Genomic DNA, 20,230 nt, shown 5'->3' with positions numbered 1-20,230 from the left:
TTGTCTGTTTTCAGAGTGAAGAAACTTTGAAGAATGCCCCCACCAGCAAACTTCTCCCCAGAAACAAACGACGCCCCTGCCTGCTTGAACCACTCATCCGCAACGGTTTTGCCATGATTGGCTCAGAGCAATCAAGACTTCATGTAAGAGAAGTGTACAATGGGGGCAGAATGAGGATCTGCTAGAATGGAAGAAAGGGAAGCAATCAGCAGGGGCTACCCCGACTCCGACTCCAGCCATGCAATCAGAGAAAACACACAAGTGCTCTGGCCCTAGCAGCGATTTCTCCAGACACTTTTGTCTCGTTTCTCTCTCAGACCTGCCACTCAGTCTTATTAAATCCGGTAGATCCGCCCACCGGAAGCTGGTTTTTATCTCCCCCTTTTCCCCTTTTGATTTATTCTAATTAGTAGCAGAGCTGGCTCCCTGCCTGGCATTTTCACCGCTAAATCAAGATTTTGAACATATGAAACTTTATGGTGACAGGGGACACTAATAAACAAAGATCGTTACAGACTGCAGGCCCCTGAAATCAGGCAGTGTTAAGAAGTTAAAAGATGAGACCTGGAAAACAGTATTGTTGGGGTTAAAACTTTTAATTACTTTTAAAAAAGGACCTTGTGCATTGAATTTTGAGTGCTGAGTAGAAATTTCCAAAAGAAAATAAGTAGTTTAGTGCTAGGAGCTAGATGGGGGCTAGATCAAAAAAAAAAAGCACAAGAGGAATTGATTTAAAAGGCACCTTTCTCTCGGCCTAATAATCTTCTGCTATACATTAAAAGAACAAAGTTATTTTCCTTTTTCCTGCTTAGGGTTACCAATGTAAGTTCCTCCTTACACCCAGAAGGGCCTAGAATCCAATATTTAGTTCATACAAAACATGTCCCTTTTGTCTTCGCCACCTCTGAGGGTTTGTGACTCATTTGTAGTTCCCTTTAAGGGCCGTCCACCTCTGACCACATGTTCCTGACAGAGAGACTATCCAGGTGGCCCGCTGCTTGGAAACCTGTCAGACATTATTCAAGGCAATAAAGAACACAGCAGACAAGTCCTTGGCATATTGTTGCAGGGAAACCCTTTTCGAATTCACTAATTGGGAATTTGTGATAATTTGAGGAAGGGCTGGCTGAAGTTAACCTTTGTAGGGGAAAGAAAGAGTTCACTGAAGTTCTGCATAGTATAAACAAGATTAGAGGAGGGGAGGGGGAATAATTATCTACTTAAAAGAACCAGTTGTTTTGAAAAGCTTTCTATAGAAGTATCCTTTTACATACAAACAGGGTAATTACGATTTAAACAAAGGCTGGCCTGTTTCTTAGGCTTCTTTGAAATGTCAATTACAAATTACTCTTGTCTATTCTCCAAAGCAAAGCCCATCCTTGCTTACTGGCCACAGTTGGTTAGCTTGCTTCCACTTACTGTATTTACAAATAGAAACCTGTAGTTCTTCTAAAGTAATATGATTCAATTCATTCTTTTCACTAAGCTAAACAGTGGGTCTGTCCTGCAGCGTGGTGAAGATTTTCTAATTACTAGCATGTGGCAAATCTGGAATGCATGGAGCGACGATTTTTCTCACTAACTTAGTGGTATGGCTGCATAATCAGGAAAAACCTCTAAAAAAAAAACTCCTATCCAGCATTACGTTTTGTTTTTTACCTTAACATAGTAAGAAACACGTTTTGGACTGAAACTCAGCACATGTGCTTTGAAACAAACAATTCTCCTGAAACAATTCTGCTGCCCTCTATTATTCTTTTGATGTGTTTCTTACAAACACTAATTGATTTCACTACCGATTTCAACAGCCCCCACCCTTGCCAAAGGGACTGTTTCTAGGGGGCACTAAAATGTGTGTTTATGTGATTTTGTGTGGTGTGTATGTGTGTGTGTGTGTGTGGTGTGGGTGTGTATATGTGTGTGTGGGTGTGTGGTATGTGTATGTGTGGTGTGTGTGTGTGTGTGGTGTGTGTGTATGTGTGGTGTGTGTGTACTCTGTGTGTGTGTATATGTATGTGGTATGTGTGTGTGTGTGGTATGGTGTGGTGTGTGTGGTGTTGTGTGGTGTGTGTGTGGTGTGGTGTGTGTGTGGTATGTGTGTATATGTGTGTGGTGTGTGTGTGTGTGTGTACTCTGTGTGTGTGGTGTATGTGTATGTGTGTGGTGTGTGTGTATGTGTGTGGTGTGTGTGTATGTGTGTGGTGTGTGTGTATGTGTGTGGTGTGTGTGTGTGTGGTGTGTGTGTATGTGTGTGGTGTGTGTGTATGTGTGTGGTGTGTGTGTATGTGTGTGGTGTGTGTGTGTGCTTTGTGTGTGTGTGGTGTGTGTGTATGTGTGTGGTGTGTGTGTGTACTCTGTGTGTGTGTGGTGTATGTATATGTGTATGTGTGTGGTGTGGTTGTATGTGTGGTATGTGTGTATGTGTGTGGTGTGTGTATATGTGTGTGTGTGTACTCTGTGTGTGTGTGTGTGTGTGGTGTATGTATATGTGTATGTGTGTGGTGTGTATATATGTGGTGTGGTGTGTGTGTGTGTTATGTGTATGTGTGTGGTGTGTGTGTGTGTGTGGTGTGTGTGTGTGTGTGGTGTGTGTATATGTGTGTGGTGTGTGTATATGTGTGTGTGTGTACTCTGTGTGTGTGTGTGTGTGTGGTGTATGTATATGTGTATGTGTGTGGTGTGTATATATGTGGTGTGGTGTGTGTGTGTGTTATGTGTATGTGTGTGGTGTGTGTGTGTGTGTGGTGTGTGTGTGTGTGGTGTGTGTGTGTGTGGTGTGTGTGTGTGTGTGTGGTGTGTGTGTATGTGTGTGGTGTATGTGTATGTGTGTGGTGTGTGTGTATGTGTGTGGTGTGTGTGTATGTGTGTGGTGTGTGTGTATGTGTGTGGTGTGTGTGTGTGTGGTGTGTGTGTATGTGTGTGGTGTGTGTGTATGTGTGTGGTGTGTGTGTATGTGTGTGGTGTGTGTGTGTGCTTTGTGTGTGTGTGGTGTGTGTGTATGTGTGTGGTGTGTGTGTGTACTCTGTGTGTGTGTGGTGTATGTATATGTGTATGTGTGTGGTGTGGTTGTATGTGTGGTATGTGTGTATGTGTGTGGTGTGTGTATATGTGTGTGTGTGTACTCTGTGTGTGTGTGTGTGTGTGGTGTATGTATATGTGTATGTGTGTGGTGTGTATATATGTGGTGTGGTGTGTGTGTGTGTGTGTTATGTGTGTATGTGTGTGGTGTTTGTATACTGTGTGTGTGTGTGTGGTGTATGTGTGTGTGTGTGTGTGTGTGGTGTGTGTGTATACTGTGTGTGTGTGTGGTGTATGTGTGTGGTGTGTGTGTATACTGTGTGTGTGATGTGTATACTGTGTGTGTATACTGTGTGTGTGTATACTGTGTGTGTGTGTATACTGTGTGTGTATACTGTGTGTGTGTGTATACTGTGTGTGTGTATACTGTGTGTGTGTGTGTATACTGTGTGTGTGTATACTGTGTGTGTGTATACTGTGTGTGTGTGTGTATACTGTGTGTGTGTATACTGTGTGTGTGTGTATACTGTGTGTGTGTATACTGTGTGTGTGTATACTGTGTGTGTGTGTGGTGTATATGTGTGTGTGTGTATATACTGTGTGTGTGTGTATACTGTGTGTGTGTGTATACTGTGTGTGTGTATACTGTGTGTGTGTATACTGTGTGTGTGTGTGTATACTGTGTGTGTGTATACTGTGTGTGTGTGTATACTGTGTGTGTGTATACTGTGTGTGTGTATACTGTGTGTGTGTGTGGTGTATATGTGTGTGTGTGTATATACTGTGTGTGTGTGTATACTGTGTGTGTGTGTGTGTGTGTGTGATGTGTGTGTATACTGTGTGTGTGTGTATACTGTGTGTGTGTGTGTGTGATGTGTGTGTATACTGTGTGTGTGTGGTGTATGTGTGTGTGGTGTATATGTGTGTGTGTGTATACTGTGTGTGTGTGTATACTGTGTGTGTGTATACTGTGTGTGTGTATACTGTGTGTGTGTGTGGTGTATATGTGTGTGTGTATATACTGTGTGTGTGTGTATACTGTGTGTGTGTGTGGTGTATATGTGTGTGTGTGTATATACTGTGTGTGTGTGTATACTGTGTGTGTGTGTGTATACTGTGTGTGTGTATACTGTGTGTGTGTATACTGTGTGTGTGTGTGTATACTGTGTGTGTGTGTGTATACTGTGTGTGTGTGTGTGTGTGTGTGATGCACAAGACCCTGGGGTTCTGTCCGTAGTGCTGTCTGGCAGTTGTACTGTCCCACACCCTCTGTACTCTTTGCTGGGCAGCCATATTTTCTTGAAGAGAAGGAGGGTGTGGAGAAGGAGTGAAGCTGTTTTGTTTATGAATCAGGCACAGTAAGAAATTAATAATTAATCAGCCAGTTCTGGTGCACACCTTTAATTCCAGCACTCGGGAGGCAGAGGCAGGCAGATGGACCTCTGCGAGTTCGAGGCCAGTCTGGTCTACAGAATGAGTTACAGGACAGTCAGAGCTACACAGAGAAACCCCGTCTTGAAAAAAAAAAAAAAAAAAACCAAAAAAAAGAAACCCAAAACAATAAAAAAAAAAACCCAATGTTTAGAATCTGTGGTTGTTAACCACGAACCACAAAGCCACAGTATAGAGTGATGAGGGTAAAGTATAGCTGTTTGGAAATCGGCCTCCTAGGATGGATACACTGGCAGATAAGCGCATTCCTTCCCGGGAGAAGAGGGGGCTGGCTATGAGCAAGGCTGCAGCTGTTATCTGGTTTTCTGAGGAGCTGCTGCGCTGCCTTCAGGAAGCCTCGCTCTGGGATGGAGTAGAGTCCCTACTCCTTACCCTTCTAGATCAGAGCCCCTCATTCTCCTCCTCTGAGACCCTCACTGTCCTTGTCCCTGCTGCCTCCTGCTATTCAACGTTCGGTCTCACTCATTCCAGCATCCAGCTCAGCCTTTATAGGCTTTCCTCCTCTTGTCTTGAGCCAAACCAGGCTTTCTCACAGAAGCTGAGGCAAGAGGGAGCTGCGAGTTCTTCCACCAAAGAGGTGAGCCCCCAGCTCTCTTACAACTGTGCCCATCTCTATTCAGTTCCGGGTTTCCACCGACAGTCCTCTATATTTTCCACCGACAGTCCTCTAGTCTGTATTTGGTTCTTGGTGTGCCAAATTTTCACAGCAGAAGACAGATATGGTGGCAAATGGCTTTCATCCCAATGCTCAAGAGCCTGTCGTAGGCAGAGCTCTAAGTTCAAGGCCATCCAGGGTTGCACAGTGAGACCCTATCTCAAACAACAAGAACAAATACATAATAGGCTGGAGAGATGACTCAGTGGTCAAGAGCACTTGTAACTCTCGCAGAGGACCTAGATTCAATTTCCTGCACCCATATGGTTGCTCCCAACTATCCATAACTCCAGTTCCAGGGGATCTGAGGCCCTCTTCTGATCTCTGTGGACACCAAGGTATGGATACATACATTCAATCAAAACATTTGTACACATAAAATAAGCCTTTGAGAAGAAGAACATGAATAAGGGCAAGTAAGATGGCTCAGAAAGTAAAGGCACTCACTACCAAACATGGTAAACTGGGTTCAATCCCTGAACCCCACTGGGAGTGAACAGACTCCAGCAAGCTGTCCTCAGATTTCCACATGTGCATCATGACATATGCTCAGTCACATACAGACACACACACACACAGATACACACACACATACACAGACATACAGACACACACACAGATACACAGACACACAGATACACACACTCACACACACAGATACACAGACACACACATATACACACACAGATACAAACACACAACATACACACCCACATAGACACAGACACACATACACATATACACACACAGACATACACACAGACACACACACACACACACACATACACTCACACACATACACTCACACACACACATACACGCGCATAAAGTAAAAACAAAACGGATAACATATTGTCATGGTCATGTCTGTGGTTAGACCTCTCATCACCAGTTCCCTTTGCCTCGTTTCATCATTCCCAGCTTAGAATAATACCTGTCTTGCAGATGTGTGAAAATAGTTTTTTATAAATGCTTACTTGTATCTGAAATGAAGCAATCATTCTCTAAATGTTCCCCAGATAACATTATTTTTATTTATTTATTTTGTAGTTGTTTTTTCGAGACAGGATGTCTCTGTATTGCTTTGGAGCCTGTCCTGGAACTCACTCTGTAGAGGCTGGCCTCGAACTCACAGAGATCCGCCTGCCTCTGCCTCCCGGCTCCAATAACAACATTGTGTCTCTGTTACCTAGATTTACCCTTAAGTGAGACCGGAAGACAGAGAAAATCATGTGGACATGAGCAGAAAAAAAACCCTCACCTAAGAGCTTGCAATCTGGACCAGATGAGAAGAATTCTAATACAATTAATATTTGCTTAAGGCCTTTCTCCTTTCTAGTCTATAAACCTATTATTCTCTAGGAATCTCACTAGAAACCCCACTTATAGTAGAATATATATTCTGAGCCCCTCGGGTAGCCCCAGCGGCTCTGGATTTTATCTTATCAGATTATAGCTAAGGCGTCACCTTTAATAAGAGAGAAAATGCTGGTCTCTTAACTTCAGAGCCACAGTGGTTAACGCTAAGACGTGTAAGCACAACTCTTCCCCCACGCTCTGAGGTCTGCCAGTGTCCCCCACGTACACCGCTTTCCTATGTTCACCCAACGCCAGCTCTGCTTCACGCAGCTTCCCCTTCCATTCTTTTCTGGTTTTACCTGAGTCAAGGCCACAAAAGACTAAGGGAACGCTTCAGCCTGCTTCTCTGCCACCCTGACGGGCCTACTGGCACCAAGCATAGCCACATCAGCCAATCTGGCAAAGCCAATTGGTAATCTGTGTCCCTGACTTTCTGCAAATCCCCCCCTGCTTACACGATCCCCGCCATCGCTTCCATTTCAGTCAGAACCTTTCCTGCTTTCCACAGTTCTTTGTCTCTCAGTTCCTGATGAGAGTTGTGAGACTCTGATGCAGTTGTTAACGGAGGTCATTTCTGAAACCTAGCAGGGATGAATTACCAAATGGAGGCAAGCCTTCCCTCAAACCAGCCAGCCAAACAGGTGGCAGGCTTTGACCATGAGACTAGACTGCCCTGCTGGCCTGCAGTTCCACCATGAGAGTGCCGCTGGGCTCTGCATGAAGGCAATGCCCAGCTAGGAGCAGCATTTGCAGCCTCCGTTTCATGTGCAATCTCCCACTCTGCCAATTCTTTACTGCAGTCTTTAATCTAGTCCCAACCTAGACGTCTATGTTTTCGTTCCGTATCTAACCACATCTATGTCTCATCCATTTGGTTTGGGGCAACTCCCTCCTCTCTGTAGTGTGTAAGGAGTAAGGTTCCTTACAGTAGTGTGCTGTTTTAGGACAGGGTCTATATCCCTATATCCCAGGCTGATCTTAAACTCCTTGAACTCCTGACCCTCTTGCCTCTCCACCCCTTTAGTGGGGGGATCACAGGCATGCACCTCCATACCTGGTTCATGCAGTACAGGGGATGGAAGCCAAAGCCCATGTATGCTATGCATGTGCTCTACGAGCAGCTCTACCTCTGTCTTCTGTCAGTATTCTCACAGATTATTCTAATTAGACCCCAGTTCTTTAGACATCTATGTTGCTTCCAAAGTCTTTGTTAGAATTAGTCAAGGCTCTTGCCAAGGTGAATCCTGGGTCCAAAGTCATAGCTGTCTGTTGTCTATGCTAGTCCGTTCCCTACCTCTTATGAAAGTTTTAGACCTTAGTATCAGGCTACATTATCCACCATAGATGGTAATCAAGTCCTTTCCAAGGCCTATACCCTTGTTTGAACTCTAGCCCCATGACCAGAGTCTATGTCACATTTTCTTATCCTTGCCAACCCTCTCTTGCATCTGGACCTTGGGATCCTGCCAGTCACCTGGAAAGTGAGCCACAGAACGGCCACCCATCCCTCTTAGTCTTGAACTCTTCATTGCTAGGGTCCCAAACTTAAATGAAAAATCTAGCCCCAAGCTTGCCTAGATTTCAGCTACTTGTGTTAAAGACCCTCTCGTCTACCAAGCTTCAGACAGGTTCTTCTGAGTTCTCCTTTGACTAGGCTTCAACTTTGGACCTGTTCTGTCTGACCTACTGAGCTGTTTTAGCAAGAATCCTGTTAAGTTGATAGTTGACCATACTTGAGATGGTTAAGTCCTACCTTCGCAAATCATGTTAGAGGCCTGATGTGGTGGCTCAAACCACTCAGGATGCTGAGGCAGGCAGGTCTCTGTGAGTTTGAGGGCAGACCTATATGAGTTCCAGGCCGGCCAAGCTACCTAGTGAGATCGTTTCCCAAAAAAAAAAAAAAAAAAAAAAAAAAATCAGGTAAGTTTGGCAGGGATTGTCTATTTTAGTAGTTAGAAACTCTTTTAGTAGTTTCCATCCAATAGCTCTCCCACTCTTCTCCTTTGCTATGAATCACTTATCTTGCATTAGGCTCTCATGTCTATGTAGCTCCTTTATTGATCTCTATTGTAATAATATCAAATAAAAATGCTCTCCTTATCTTTTTTTTTTTTTTTTTTTCTTCCAAGACAGGGTTTCTCTGTATTGCTTTGGAACCTGTCTTGGAACTCACTCTGTAGACCAGGCTGGACTCAAACTCACAGAGATCCCCCTGCCTCTGCCTTCCGAGTGCTGGGATTAAAGGCGTGTGCCACCACTGCCTGGCCACTCTCCTTACCTTAACAAGTGTCAGGAAAAAAAAGCTTTAACACTTGATATGGTCTTCGGACAACGACCTAGGACAAGCCACGGCCCAGCTGCCTTCTGAGTCACCTGAAGTACTCTAATTACTGCTTTCTCCCTAATGTACTCTAGAAATAAGGTCAGATTCCAGGCCCTTAAGCTCCTTTTCCTCAACAGCCCTTCGTGGACTCGATATACCCATCAATACAGTTCTAGTAGAGACATCTCAGCTATTAAAAAAAAATCTCACCTGGTCCATTTAGTCACCTCATTTGTTAAGTCGGTCAGATAATCAAAAACATATGAATAGATTTAAATGGTTTCTCAACATAAATATATTTTCGAAGAGCTTTTATATTTTTATCATTGACATAAACAAAACACATACCCTCGGGTATGGACGGACTATCTGACCTGGGCTCTTTTGATTTAAAAAAAGATCATAGAAGATACAAGTCTTCCGTGTTCCTGTGGTGGCATGAAAAAATTCTCTGCCCTTGTTTTGAACAATGAATTTGTCTGAAATTTGACCTCTTGGGTTCCAATTATACTTTCGTTGTTAGCAAAGAGGATTTATTGTAAATGTCTCCTCACCTACAACTCTGGTTTTCATGTTTTATTCATCTCCTTCTTTTGACTTCAAGTAAGGCAAGGGTGCCAAAATTCAAAATTTACTTAATTTTGTGTTGATGCCGGGTGTCAAATTCTCCTCTTGGATCTCTCCCTTCGTGGCGGTTACTGACGTGCTTGGCGGGAAGTGACGTGTCAACCATTCGTTGGTTCTCATGGCTTTGCAGTGGAGGCAGGGCCTTTCTCTGATTTGGTAATTCTCCAGCTCTCTTGGCCTCGGCACTGGCTTTCCCCTCTTGACACTGGCAGGCGATGGGTGGTGCTCACTTTCGCTCTCCTTCCACGAGGAGGCTCCAGAGTTAGACTCCTCACTGTCACACTCAGTGGTATCACTGTCTTGCTGGGTCTGACTCACCCGGTGGAACTGGGAATGGCGCCTAGCTCGTCTTTGTTCAAAGTAGGCATTCACCAAAGCCACTTCGGAGTCAGTTACCATGGAGAGTTGGTTCTGCTTTGGTTTCTTCATCACTTGTGAGGAGTCCCAGGGTCCATCTTTACTCTGTCGCTTGTAGGAAGTTTCTTTGCTTGCTAACCAACAAAACAGATGGACAAGTTAGACAATAATAGTCATTAATAATTGGTTGCTATAGAAAGATCTGTGAAGCAAGGCCATGGTGGTGGCGCACACCTTTAATCCCAGCATGGGGGAGGCAGAGGCAGGTCATCTCTGTGAGTTCAAGGCCAGCCTGGTCTACAGGGTGAGTTCCAGAACAGCCAAGACTACATAGAGAAACCCTGTCTCAAAAAAACAAAACAAACAAACAAAAAGGAAGGTTAGTGAGGAGGATAGTCAGACAAGGGAAGAACCATTAAGAGTGCAGCTTTGGGACCCCTAGGTGTCTGTAAGGGCAGAGCCTGCCTTCTGCTTGCAAGCTGGCATAGTTACAGGGCAGAGGGACTAGGTCAGGGGAAGAGGGTTCAAGTTTTGGTTTTGGTTTGCAGTTGGCTTTTGTTTGACATAACGAGTAAGTAATCAGTTAAAGAATGTTAAGTCCTTCAATCAGACTTGATGACAAGTGTTTAATCCCAGCACTGGGGATGCAGATTCCTAGGCAGATGGATCTCTGTGAGTTCAAGGCCAGTCTAGTCCACAAAGTTGAGTTCCAGGTCAGGTAGGATTACGCAGTAAGAGCCTATCTAAATAAATAGGTCATCTGACCACACATAGACGGCAAGCCATTATCAGGGTCTTCGGTGGGGGCAATGGCAGGAATCTAGGGGAGTAAGTTATTGTATGTAGTCTTGGATGCCGATTACTGTGGTTTCAGGAAACTGCTAGAACTTTTCAAAATGGCTCTTTTCAAAATGATGGGGCCTTGGCTAGCAACCTCACATTACCCAAGAAAGCCCGACACATGTGTAGGACCGCTATCGGTCAAATCACTGCCTTTCTTAATCACGGGCTAATGCCAGCAAAATGACTACTAGTACTGTACCCTACCCCACAAAGACTGGGGGGGGGGCTCACAGATTCTTGAAATCACTTTTGAACTTTTGTAAACCCCACATGGGAAGGTTCCCAGAGAAGAGAGTTCCCCGACAGGGACCTTTCCCCTTTGTCTTGACGTCGCAAAGCCTGCACTGTGTGTATGAGAGTGATTTGGACAGCAAGAAGCATCTCTTCTCCTCATGCTCTTTCCTATGCTAGTGTTGGCAGGTTCCAATTCAAAAACCCTAATACATTTTTGGAAACTTTGTGAGATGGTTAAACCATCATTACTAAACAAATTACACAAATTCACAATTAAGTCAATCTACCAAAAAGGTGATAATTACTTAATGCCCATAATTTCCTAATTATCTTACTACAGTTTATTGTGCTTTGTGCTCTCAAAGCCGTTTATCTGGGTGTGGAAAGCACTATTTGAGGCTGTGCTATTATTGTACATCTGTCTCCAGCTCTGTTCCGTGACAGTATGCTGCCAGCTCAAAACCATCATCGGAGGAGCGTTTACCTGGAAACTAGCAAAAAGATTGTCCAAGGCTAAGAAATGGTGGGGAATGTGTTTCTAACGTAGATTGTTGCAGCTGCCACCTATATAATGTAGCAACCCAAAATTAAGAAATATTCTTCCAGTGTTCTGAAGCTATGGTTCACTTCAACAAAGAAGCCGCATGGACAACTATGCTGAGTTCCAACATCCATCTATGTCTCCATCCCTTTAACTTTGAGGGCAATAACCTTTATGCTAGCATTATACTCACTCAAAGTTTACAGCTATGAGATGGCCCAGGAAGGCAAGGGTCTGGCAAAAAAATCAAAAGGAGTACCGTGTGTGCAATCAGTAGTCTAGAGAGAACAAGGAGAAGGGACACTTCTTTCTCTGTAAATTGGGGGACAGAAATCTTTCATATCAATACATTTTACAAATATTACAGACACATAGCTCTGTGAATGCAAGCCCTGAGACTTGACAACAAAATGAGTTCTCTCTGCCACTAGTTTGTAGTTTGTGGCGGCTCTGCTGGGGCATCTGAGCTGTCTTTGCACTTGGGAGGGGGAAGCAGAGAGTTGGCCCCGGGGCCTTGGCTGGTTGCTGAGGTCTCACAGCCTCTCTCTGCTCTTCCCTTCTGCTCTTGCTCCACACTCAGCAGCACATGTCCCCCTCCTGGTCCGACGCCAGCGGCCGACTCTCACCTTTACTCACTGATGCACTTGTCACACTGTCTTCATCCCTTTTGCTCTCAGACATCTGTTTCAGGGACAGTAAGATGAGCTCAGTCAGTTGCATTGCGCTAACCTCTTGTTCTGCACCACTGCTCAAGGCTCTTTGCTGAGGTCTGACTAATTTAAACCGTCAACCCTGTTACAGACGGATATCTGGCGTTCTGTAACGGTGAGCCCTACACCCACTGCCAGTTCAGAAGACCGTGCTTTGATAGCAGAATCCACCAAAATGTTTTAGCCAAGCAAAACGGAACAAGGACTGTAAATAAAATAATATTCATGGGGTGATAAAGATTCCCACTTCAAAACAGACCAGGGGGAGAGGCTGGAGAGGTGGCTCAGCAGTTAAGAGCACCAGCTGCTTTCCCAAAAGACCTGGGTTCAATTCCTAGCACACACAGGGCATCTTTAAACCGTGGAGCTGGGCGGTGGTGGGGTACACCTTTAGTCCCAGCACTTGGGAGGCTGAGACAAATAGATCTCTGTGAGTTTGAGGCCAGCCTGGTCTACAGAGCAAGTTTCAGGATAGGCGCCAAAGCTACAGAGAGAAACCCTGCCTGGAAAAAGGTAAAAAACAAAACAAACTAACAAAAAACTGTCTGTGACTGGAACTTGAGTTCCAGGTGATCGGGACACCCTCACACAGACAAGCATGCAGGCAAAACACCAATGCATACAAAATAAAAGCACATTTTAAAAAGCCATTCAAAAAACAGATCGGGGGCCTGGCAAGAAGACTCAGTGGGTAAAGGCACACGGTGCTAACCCTGACACCCTGAGTTTGACCCCTGGGAACCGCATGGTACAAGAAGAGAATTGGGCGCTACTGCATATGCTCAGTTAGCCACATGAGTAAGCACACACAATAAGGAAATAAATGTAATAAAACAATTTAGAACAAAACCATACTTGGATCCCAACGTGGTAGCACACACCTGTAATCTCAACACTCAGGGTTCTGAGTTCCAGGCCACCCTGGATTATATAGCAAGACCCAGTCTCAAAAAAATACACATTAATCTAAAATTAGCCTTTTAAGAACTCGGGGTGGCTGGGTGTGGTGACACAAACCTTTAATCCCAGCACTTGGGAGGCAGAGGCCAGTGGGTTTCTGTGGTAGAAAGTCAGTCTAGTCTACACATGAGTTTCAGATCAGGGAGGACTTCATAATGAGACCCTGTCTCAAAAAGGGATTAGTTGATTAATTAGTTAATTAGCTAAAAGCTCTTCGAGGTGGTGCTCTCTTGCAATCTCACTACTCTGGAGGCAGAAACTAGAGGTCCTGAGTTCAAGGTTAACGAGCTCTACTACATACAGAGTCCTGTTATCTCCAAACAGATTTTGATTGTTTTTCAACTTTCCTCAAATAAAGCAACCAGAATATGCTGACTGTGAGCATGGTAACCAGGAGAGCTAAATTTCTTTGCAGAGTTCTAGTTCTAAACTCCTTTGCCCCAATCTCCACATTAGCATTAGCATCCCCTTTTCTGAGGCTGAAAATGGTTCACCAAAAGATACTTAACAACTGTATCTGTTTTGTCTGTTTGCTTTGGTTTGGTTTTTTCTGAGACAGGGTTTTCCGTGTAACAGCCCTAGGTGTCCTGGAACTCCATCTGTGGACCAGGCTGGCTTTGAGCTCGCTGAGATCCACCTGCCTCTGCCTGCCAACTGCCTGGATTAAAGATATGGGCCACCACTGCCCAGTTTACAACTGTATCTTACATGATCACATCATAATTTAATTAGCCATAATTTACTTTTGAACTGCAAGTTCTATGTTCTTCTAACATGTAGAAAGCAACAACGTCAGGAATGACTTAAGGGATGCTCACTGTCCTTTATTCTGAGACAAGGTCTAGCTAAGTAGCAGAGGCTGCCCTTGATCATAGCTTCTCCTGCTTCAGTCTCCTAGACTCTGGGACTATAGAAATGACACCATGCCTGGCACTCATGAGCACATTTGACATTTGATGGGAGATGTCATTCTGTAAATATGTTTCTCGTATTGGTTAATGAATAAAGCACTGTTGGCCAATAGGAAAGAAAGACAGGTGGCATTAGGAGACAAGGAGCATTCAGGGAGAGGTAGGAGGAGATTCACAATGTAGAGACTTGAGAGAACAGAGGTCCCGACCCTCTCTCCGGTAAGATAAGACCATGTGGAAATACTTAGATTGATAGAAATGGGTTAATATTTAAGACAGAGCCAATAAGAAATGCTAGTAACAGGCCAACAGCTTTATAGCTAATACAGTGTCTCTGTGTGTTATTTGGGGGCTGACTTGGCAGTGGGACCAGGCTGGCGGGAAAACTACTCGTAACAGACATTCTTTCTCAGGGAATCTATTACCAAGGGGGTATTTCCAAACACAAAAAGCAAAACAAAAACAACAAAAACCAAACAAACAAAAATCCCCACATACACTGAAAGTGAGAAATACTCATTATGCCCAGGAGGTGGCTCATGCCTTTAATCCCAGGACTCAGAAGGCAGAGCCAGGCAGATCTCTGAATCCAAGGCCAGCCTGGTCTACAGAGTGAGTTCCAGAATTGGCAGGGCTTCACAGAGAAACCTGTCTCTAAAAACCAAAAATAAATCAATAAAAGAAATACTCATTGTGGTATAATATATATATATATGTACATATATATATACACACACACATACACACACACATACACACACATATATGTATATATATATATATATGGTATAATATATAGAATAACATAAAACTTAAATTCAAAAGTAGATAATGGTTAACTAGATTATGGTGTGATCATGTAAGATATAGTTGTAAATATCTTAAGTAAGTATGTCATAATGTGAGAAAACGTTTGATTATCAGGCTAAAATCAAGATGCAAGTTTATATGTAACAGCATGATGACAAGAAAGCTAAAGATCTGGGAAGACTCCAAAGGACATAAGTATATAAGAAACATGTATGAAGCAAAGGTAGGCTTTTGATGGTTAAAATGGTGATTTTGTTCCTTTTTTCAAATTGTCTATAATTACGAAACACAATTTGTACAAAAAGTCAAACTTACTTAGATTGCAAGGTGCTCTGCCTGAATATGTTACATTAGTTTTAAATTTTTTAGCTTTGTAAAGACAGGGCCTCATATAGCCCAGCTAGCCTGGAATGAACCATGTAACCAAAGTGACCCTGAATCTCCAGATCCTCCTGCATCCACCTCCCCAGTACTGGCATTACAGGCGCATGCCACCACGCTTGTCACAAATTTGATAGCTCACTGCTTTCTCTATATCTCCCTCTGTAGACCAGGCTGGCCTCGAACTCACAGAAATCTGCCTGCCTCTGCCTCCTGAGTGCTGGAATTAAAGGCGTGCACCACCAATGACCAGCAACAGTGAAGTCATTTTTAAAGATGCAGTTTAAAAAAATAATGTGTTAGAACACTGTGCACATTTTAAATTTAAGATGTATAGAGAGAGGTACTAAAAGATCAGATGTTTGTAAACCTAGATGTTAATAGTAGTTGGTGATATCCATCTAATCTGGAGTGGTTTCTGTTACATTTTATCTACATTCCTATAAGCTTGTGCACTTTTGTAGTTGAGAGAAAAGATTTCTAAAATAATTTCCATGGAGAGCTTCCACATTGAATGTCAAGTCAAAATACAACCACAAAATCAAAAGAAAGAGTTTGCATTAAACTAAGTGGAATCATGTGAGTTGTGGTTCGCACAAGCATTTCACTAGCTGCCCCCATGTATAACTTAGTGAGGGAGAATAGTGACAGCGGTTACTCTGCAGGGCGGGGCAGAAAATGTGGGCTGGATGCTAGCTTTCTGCCACACTGCCATCTCTGTCTTGCCAACCAAGACTCTAAGACTTTCTAAGTTCAATTTCTACATATGCAAAAATAAAGATTTCATATTAATATCGTCTAGAAAAATAAAGCCCAGCACTAGCAATCTTAATAAATGCTAAACAAGCAGAGTAGCTCATATCTGTAAGCAAACGGGAAAACACATCTTTTACAAAGAGACAGATCTAGAGGCCATCAGCATGTTGCTTGTTGGAGGGTAATTTCTACCACTGCTTAAAGGTTTGGACATAGAGGCCTACAGTTTCGTAGAGCAAATGAAGAAGTTCAAAGTAAGGGGAAAATTCCATCCTCCTTGACTGGTTCTCATACAGTTCTCAGATTTCAAATCTGGGACCCTTCACGAGAAGCAGGCCAACCAACTTGTAGCTGCCACAAGGGCACAAAGGGAAAGATGAAACCTCAAGGATAATTAAGGTTTTAATCAGCACTGAATAGATTTAATTCAACATTTTGAACTAACCTTTGAAGTAAACAAATAATATGGCAGGAAATCTGGATCCATTCTCCAGCTGTCACTCTGTCACTAACTACTTGTGTGACATTGGACACGTTACTTAAATTCTTTGGGCTTTATCAACCAAAGGGGATGTGGGGGGAAGTAGGGTGGATGAGTATTTTTCTCGCCTACAGACAGAACACTGGGCCACATGCCCGCCTTCAGTCCTTAAAGCATAGCTCTACAACTCCAAATTGCTGGTGTAAGCGAGGGGACAAAAGTATAGTTTAGATCTCTTAAATGATCTTCATGATGAAATTGCCAGTGATCAATTCCAACTTCTTGTTAATTTTCTAAAGTAGCTTTTCTTGCCAGGCCAAATTCAATATACTTAGCCAGGCAGCCTAAAACACGTATCACTGTTCTAATTCTCCTTCTGGCAAAGTTTTTACCTTAAGAAGCATTTAAACTTCAGATAAAACTTCTTGGCCAGGAGGTAATAGGGGGAAGAGTTTTTTTTTTTTTTTAATTATTATTATTATAATGGGATTTACCTAGCAACAAAGTAACAAACCTTCTCTTCTCCATCCAGAACTAATGTAGCACTCAATCTAGCTGACCACTGCCAGCAGTGATGTCTGGCTGTAATGCTAAATTGTGGTAGCTTGATTAATCACCAAGCCTGTTATTAATGGCCAGAGAAAATTCTGTGTCAGCAATTTTTAAGGGGTTAGTTGCTCATAATACGTTGAGGCCCACGGTCTTGATGAAGTGGACTATGCCATTCCTAAGCTTCTAGAATTTTCTTTTGCCAATGTGTGACTAAGAGCCACAGATGTAAGACTTTAGCTCTGTTTAGTTTAATTCTGTATTTTATTTTATTCAGAAAATATATTGCTTCAGTCTAAGCACTAACTAAATCCTACATGTGTCCTATCAATGTAACAAGCATATCTTTGATAATAGAATTACACAGCTATAAGCAGGATTTGGAAGTCATTAGTCAGTTGAGAGATTTATCTCTGTATTACATAGGACAAAATGTAAACCACCTAAATTTCCAACTGCAGAATTTTTATAGTGCAACTATAAGACAGAAAAGTTATAATGAAAAGTGCTGTTGAGTGACTATACCATGGGGAAGTATTTCCAAAGTCAGGATATGAAAACACATACAAGATAAGTTTGACCATGCAAGGGCAAAGATAAAGAGATACACTGAGAAAAAGCATGGAAAAAAGTAACCTAGAAGGAAGTTCTCCACACCTCTAATAGTATTTATCTCTACAAGAAAGCTAGAGTGCTTTTAATGTTCTTTATCCTTTTCAATAACTTTAGAATCATTTTTTTAAACAAAACACAAACCTTTAAAAACTATTTTCATCAATCTACAGACATTGTAGTTGACGAAAATCCTTATAAAGACACGATTTAAAGCGAAAGGATTCCCTACCCAGACCGAAGCCCGAGAGAAGAACATGAGGATCAGTATGATGACGAAATACCAAAGCAGGAAACTGCCTATTGTCCCACAAGAATCATCTTTCAGGCACTCAGCATCCTGGCTTGGAATGGCAAAACTGAGGGGTATGGGAGGGGGCTCCACCTCCCAGAATAAAGACAAAAGGTCTCCCATGATAGCTTCTTGCTTAGAAAATAAAACATGCTCAAAGGGATGAAGGTGACTGGGAACGATTTCCCTCCATGGCCTATGACAACTTCCCTGGCAACCTATTATGACATACACTTAGGCAACTGTTGTAGGAACTGATAAGTCTTCTTGGATTAGATGGGTGGATTTATCTGGAATAGTTCCTGAATTTTTCAGTACACTTTCTTCTGCCTAAGTCTTTTCTTCTTTGAAATTTACAAATACTTTATTTTCATCTGTTTAAGTGTTTAAGGTATTGGTTTTTTTTTAATCAGCCTCTTTTATAATGTATACCATACCATTATAAATACACACAATTCTAATGTATTACAGGCTGAATTGTGTGTTCTCTAAGATTTAAATGTGGGTGCCTTTAGCACCATCTTGTATTTGAAGATATGGCTAGAACTGAGGTAGCAAAGAAACAGTAACATGGCTCAATGGGTAAAGGTGTTTGGTGCCAAGGCTTTCAGCCTGAGTTTGATCCTATGGCAGAAGGAGAATACAGTCTCCTTGAAGACCTCCACATGTTCACTGTGGCACTTAAGAACCCACACATAGGTACACACACACACACACACACACACACACACACACACACAATAAAACTTCAAAACCTTTAAAGAGGTTACAGAGGGCCTATCAGGTCATAAGGATGGATGGAGCCTTAATATAGTTAGTAGTCTCAAAGAAGAGGAAAGGGCACCAAGGGTTCACCGAGGAAAAGCTGTAAGAGAGCATCAGATGAGGCCATGGGCAAGCCAACACCACCTGGCTTAGAAGAGGCTAGCCCTGCTGACCTCTTTCCAAACTGTGCGTAGGAATGGCTGCTCTTTTAAAGTACAGACAGTCGCCAGTTTGTTGTTTTTCCCCTTGGAAGAGGCACTCCATGTTTTGGGATATTGTTACAATAACTAATAATAGATAATGGCAACCATCTATCAACTTTAATCTGATAAGTGTTGTATAAGCCTTGAATAAGTGCCCAATAGCTTGTTATATTAAAAAGAGGAAACAGACCCCTGTTAAGAACTGCATCAATTTCTAGGTAGACTTGGACGTAGAGAAATGACAAACCCGGCATTCTGATTTGACTGTACACTGAATTGAACTCTTTCTCTTTGAACAGTTTCCCAAGTTAGTTCATCTCTAAATCTGTATCTAGATCCAAACAACACTGCGCCAAACCAATATAGACATAAAAATCTCACCAAACAAACAAACAAAAACCCATTAGGTCTTTAAAAGCATACAGTAACCTGCCAGTTTTCTACACAACACCATAATGACACTTCATTTTTTTTTTTCCTGTTTAATCTTGATATTTATTTACGTTTTCTGAGACACTCTCATTATGTAGCCCTGGCTGACCTTTGAACTCCAGAGATCCACACGTCTCTGACCTCTGAGTACCAGGATTAAAGGCATATACTACCATGCCTGGCTGGCACGTTTTTCTGTGGAATGAGTCCCCAGGTCCTGGATACATGGGCCAGAGTTGCCAGTCCCGAGAAAGCTCTTCCAGAGCTTAGACTGTAGTGGACAGGCCTGCCCGTTTCCACCTCACCTGTAGGATTCGGGCAAAGACCTTTGGAGCAATAACCAGGGAGCGTTTCTCCCCCGCCCCACATTCCACACCCGGTGCAGTGATACACTGTAGGAACCTGAACTACCTACCAAGTAAAACCCAACTCACCTCCCTGGCGAACTTTTCCTCAGTTCTTTCAAAGAACATTCAGGGCAAACGTGGGTTTTTGCTTTTGCTTTTAGTTTCAAAACCCCTATCTTCAATAGAACTTCCTAATTTTTCCTCTTACTACTGCATCCTCATTAGGTGGGTTTTTGAGAATTCACACCGGGTCAGATCGATTTGGGGGAAAAAACATTTCAAAGCAGGGGAAATGCTTTGTCGTTGCTGTGTCTGGACACATCAGGCATGCTTGTCTCCTACCAATTAGTCATCCGGCTAAATAAAACCTGCTTACAAATGTGAGCCCATGAGGGTCCTGAATAAATCTACAATTAATAATATTCAAGATTCAGCTTGTTACAGTCATTACTTTTTACTAAGGGCTCAGAACCTGGTCTGAATTTTGCAGCTCAGTTTACTCTCTGTAGCTGAGTAGGTGCCACAAATCCGAGGGCGTTTCCCTGGCAACGATCGCTGCCCTGGTCCCTCTGCCCCACCCTCTCCTTCTCGCGAGAAGAGAAGGCCCGGTCC

The 20,230-nt window shown here is 42.9% G+C and overlaps 1 protein-coding gene across 2 annotated transcripts; it reads right to left on the bottom strand.

Annotated features, from left to right (window-relative positions):
- Positions 1-9,368: 9,368 nt before the first annotated feature.
- Positions 9,369-20,218, bottom strand: Ssmem1 (serine rich single-pass membrane protein 1). Of its 2 annotated transcripts, none has more exons than XM_051175843.1 (3): positions 19,706-20,218; positions 12,036-12,090; positions 9,369-9,925 (listed from the first exon to the last, which is right to left on the bottom strand). In XM_051175843.1, exons 1-3 carry the CDS (start codon positions 19,742-19,744, stop codon positions 9,432-9,434), a joined length of 588 nt encoding a protein of 195 aa, XP_051031800.1. In that variant the 5' UTR covers positions 19,745-20,218; the 3' UTR covers positions 9,369-9,431. The 2 variants fall into 2 exon arrangements, with proteins under 2 accessions (XP_051031800.1, XP_051031799.1); XM_051175842.1 differs by lacking the exon at positions 19,706-20,218 and adding an exon at positions 17,812-18,094.
- Positions 20,219-20,230: the final 12 nt, after the last annotated feature.

This window comes from Phodopus roborovskii, unplaced genomic scaffold (genome assembly GCF_943737965.1).
Source record: "Phodopus roborovskii unplaced genomic scaffold, PHOROB, whole genome shotgun sequence".
In the NCBI taxonomy this organism is placed as follows: Eukaryota; Metazoa; Chordata; class Mammalia; order Rodentia; family Cricetidae; genus Phodopus; species Phodopus roborovskii.
The sequence above is the reverse complement of the archived record's forward strand: the minus strand, read 5'-3'. Positions and strand labels throughout refer to the sequence as shown.

Excerpts from the sequence above, each read along its gene's own strand:
- Ssmem1 (XM_051175842.1), bottom strand. The coding sequence starts at position 17,994 with ATGGGAGACCTTTTGTCTTTATTCTGGGAGGTGGAGCCCCCTCCCATA. Across the intron at positions 12,091-17,811 it reads TCTCTCGGGCTTCGGTCTGG|ATGTCTGAGAGCAAAAGGGA; the intron begins GTAGGGAATCCT and ends TCCCTGAAACAG. Across the intron at positions 9,926-12,035 it reads AAGTGCATCAGTGAGTAAAG|CAAGCAAAGAAACTTCCTAC; the intron begins GTGAGAGTCGGC and ends TTTGTTGGTTAG.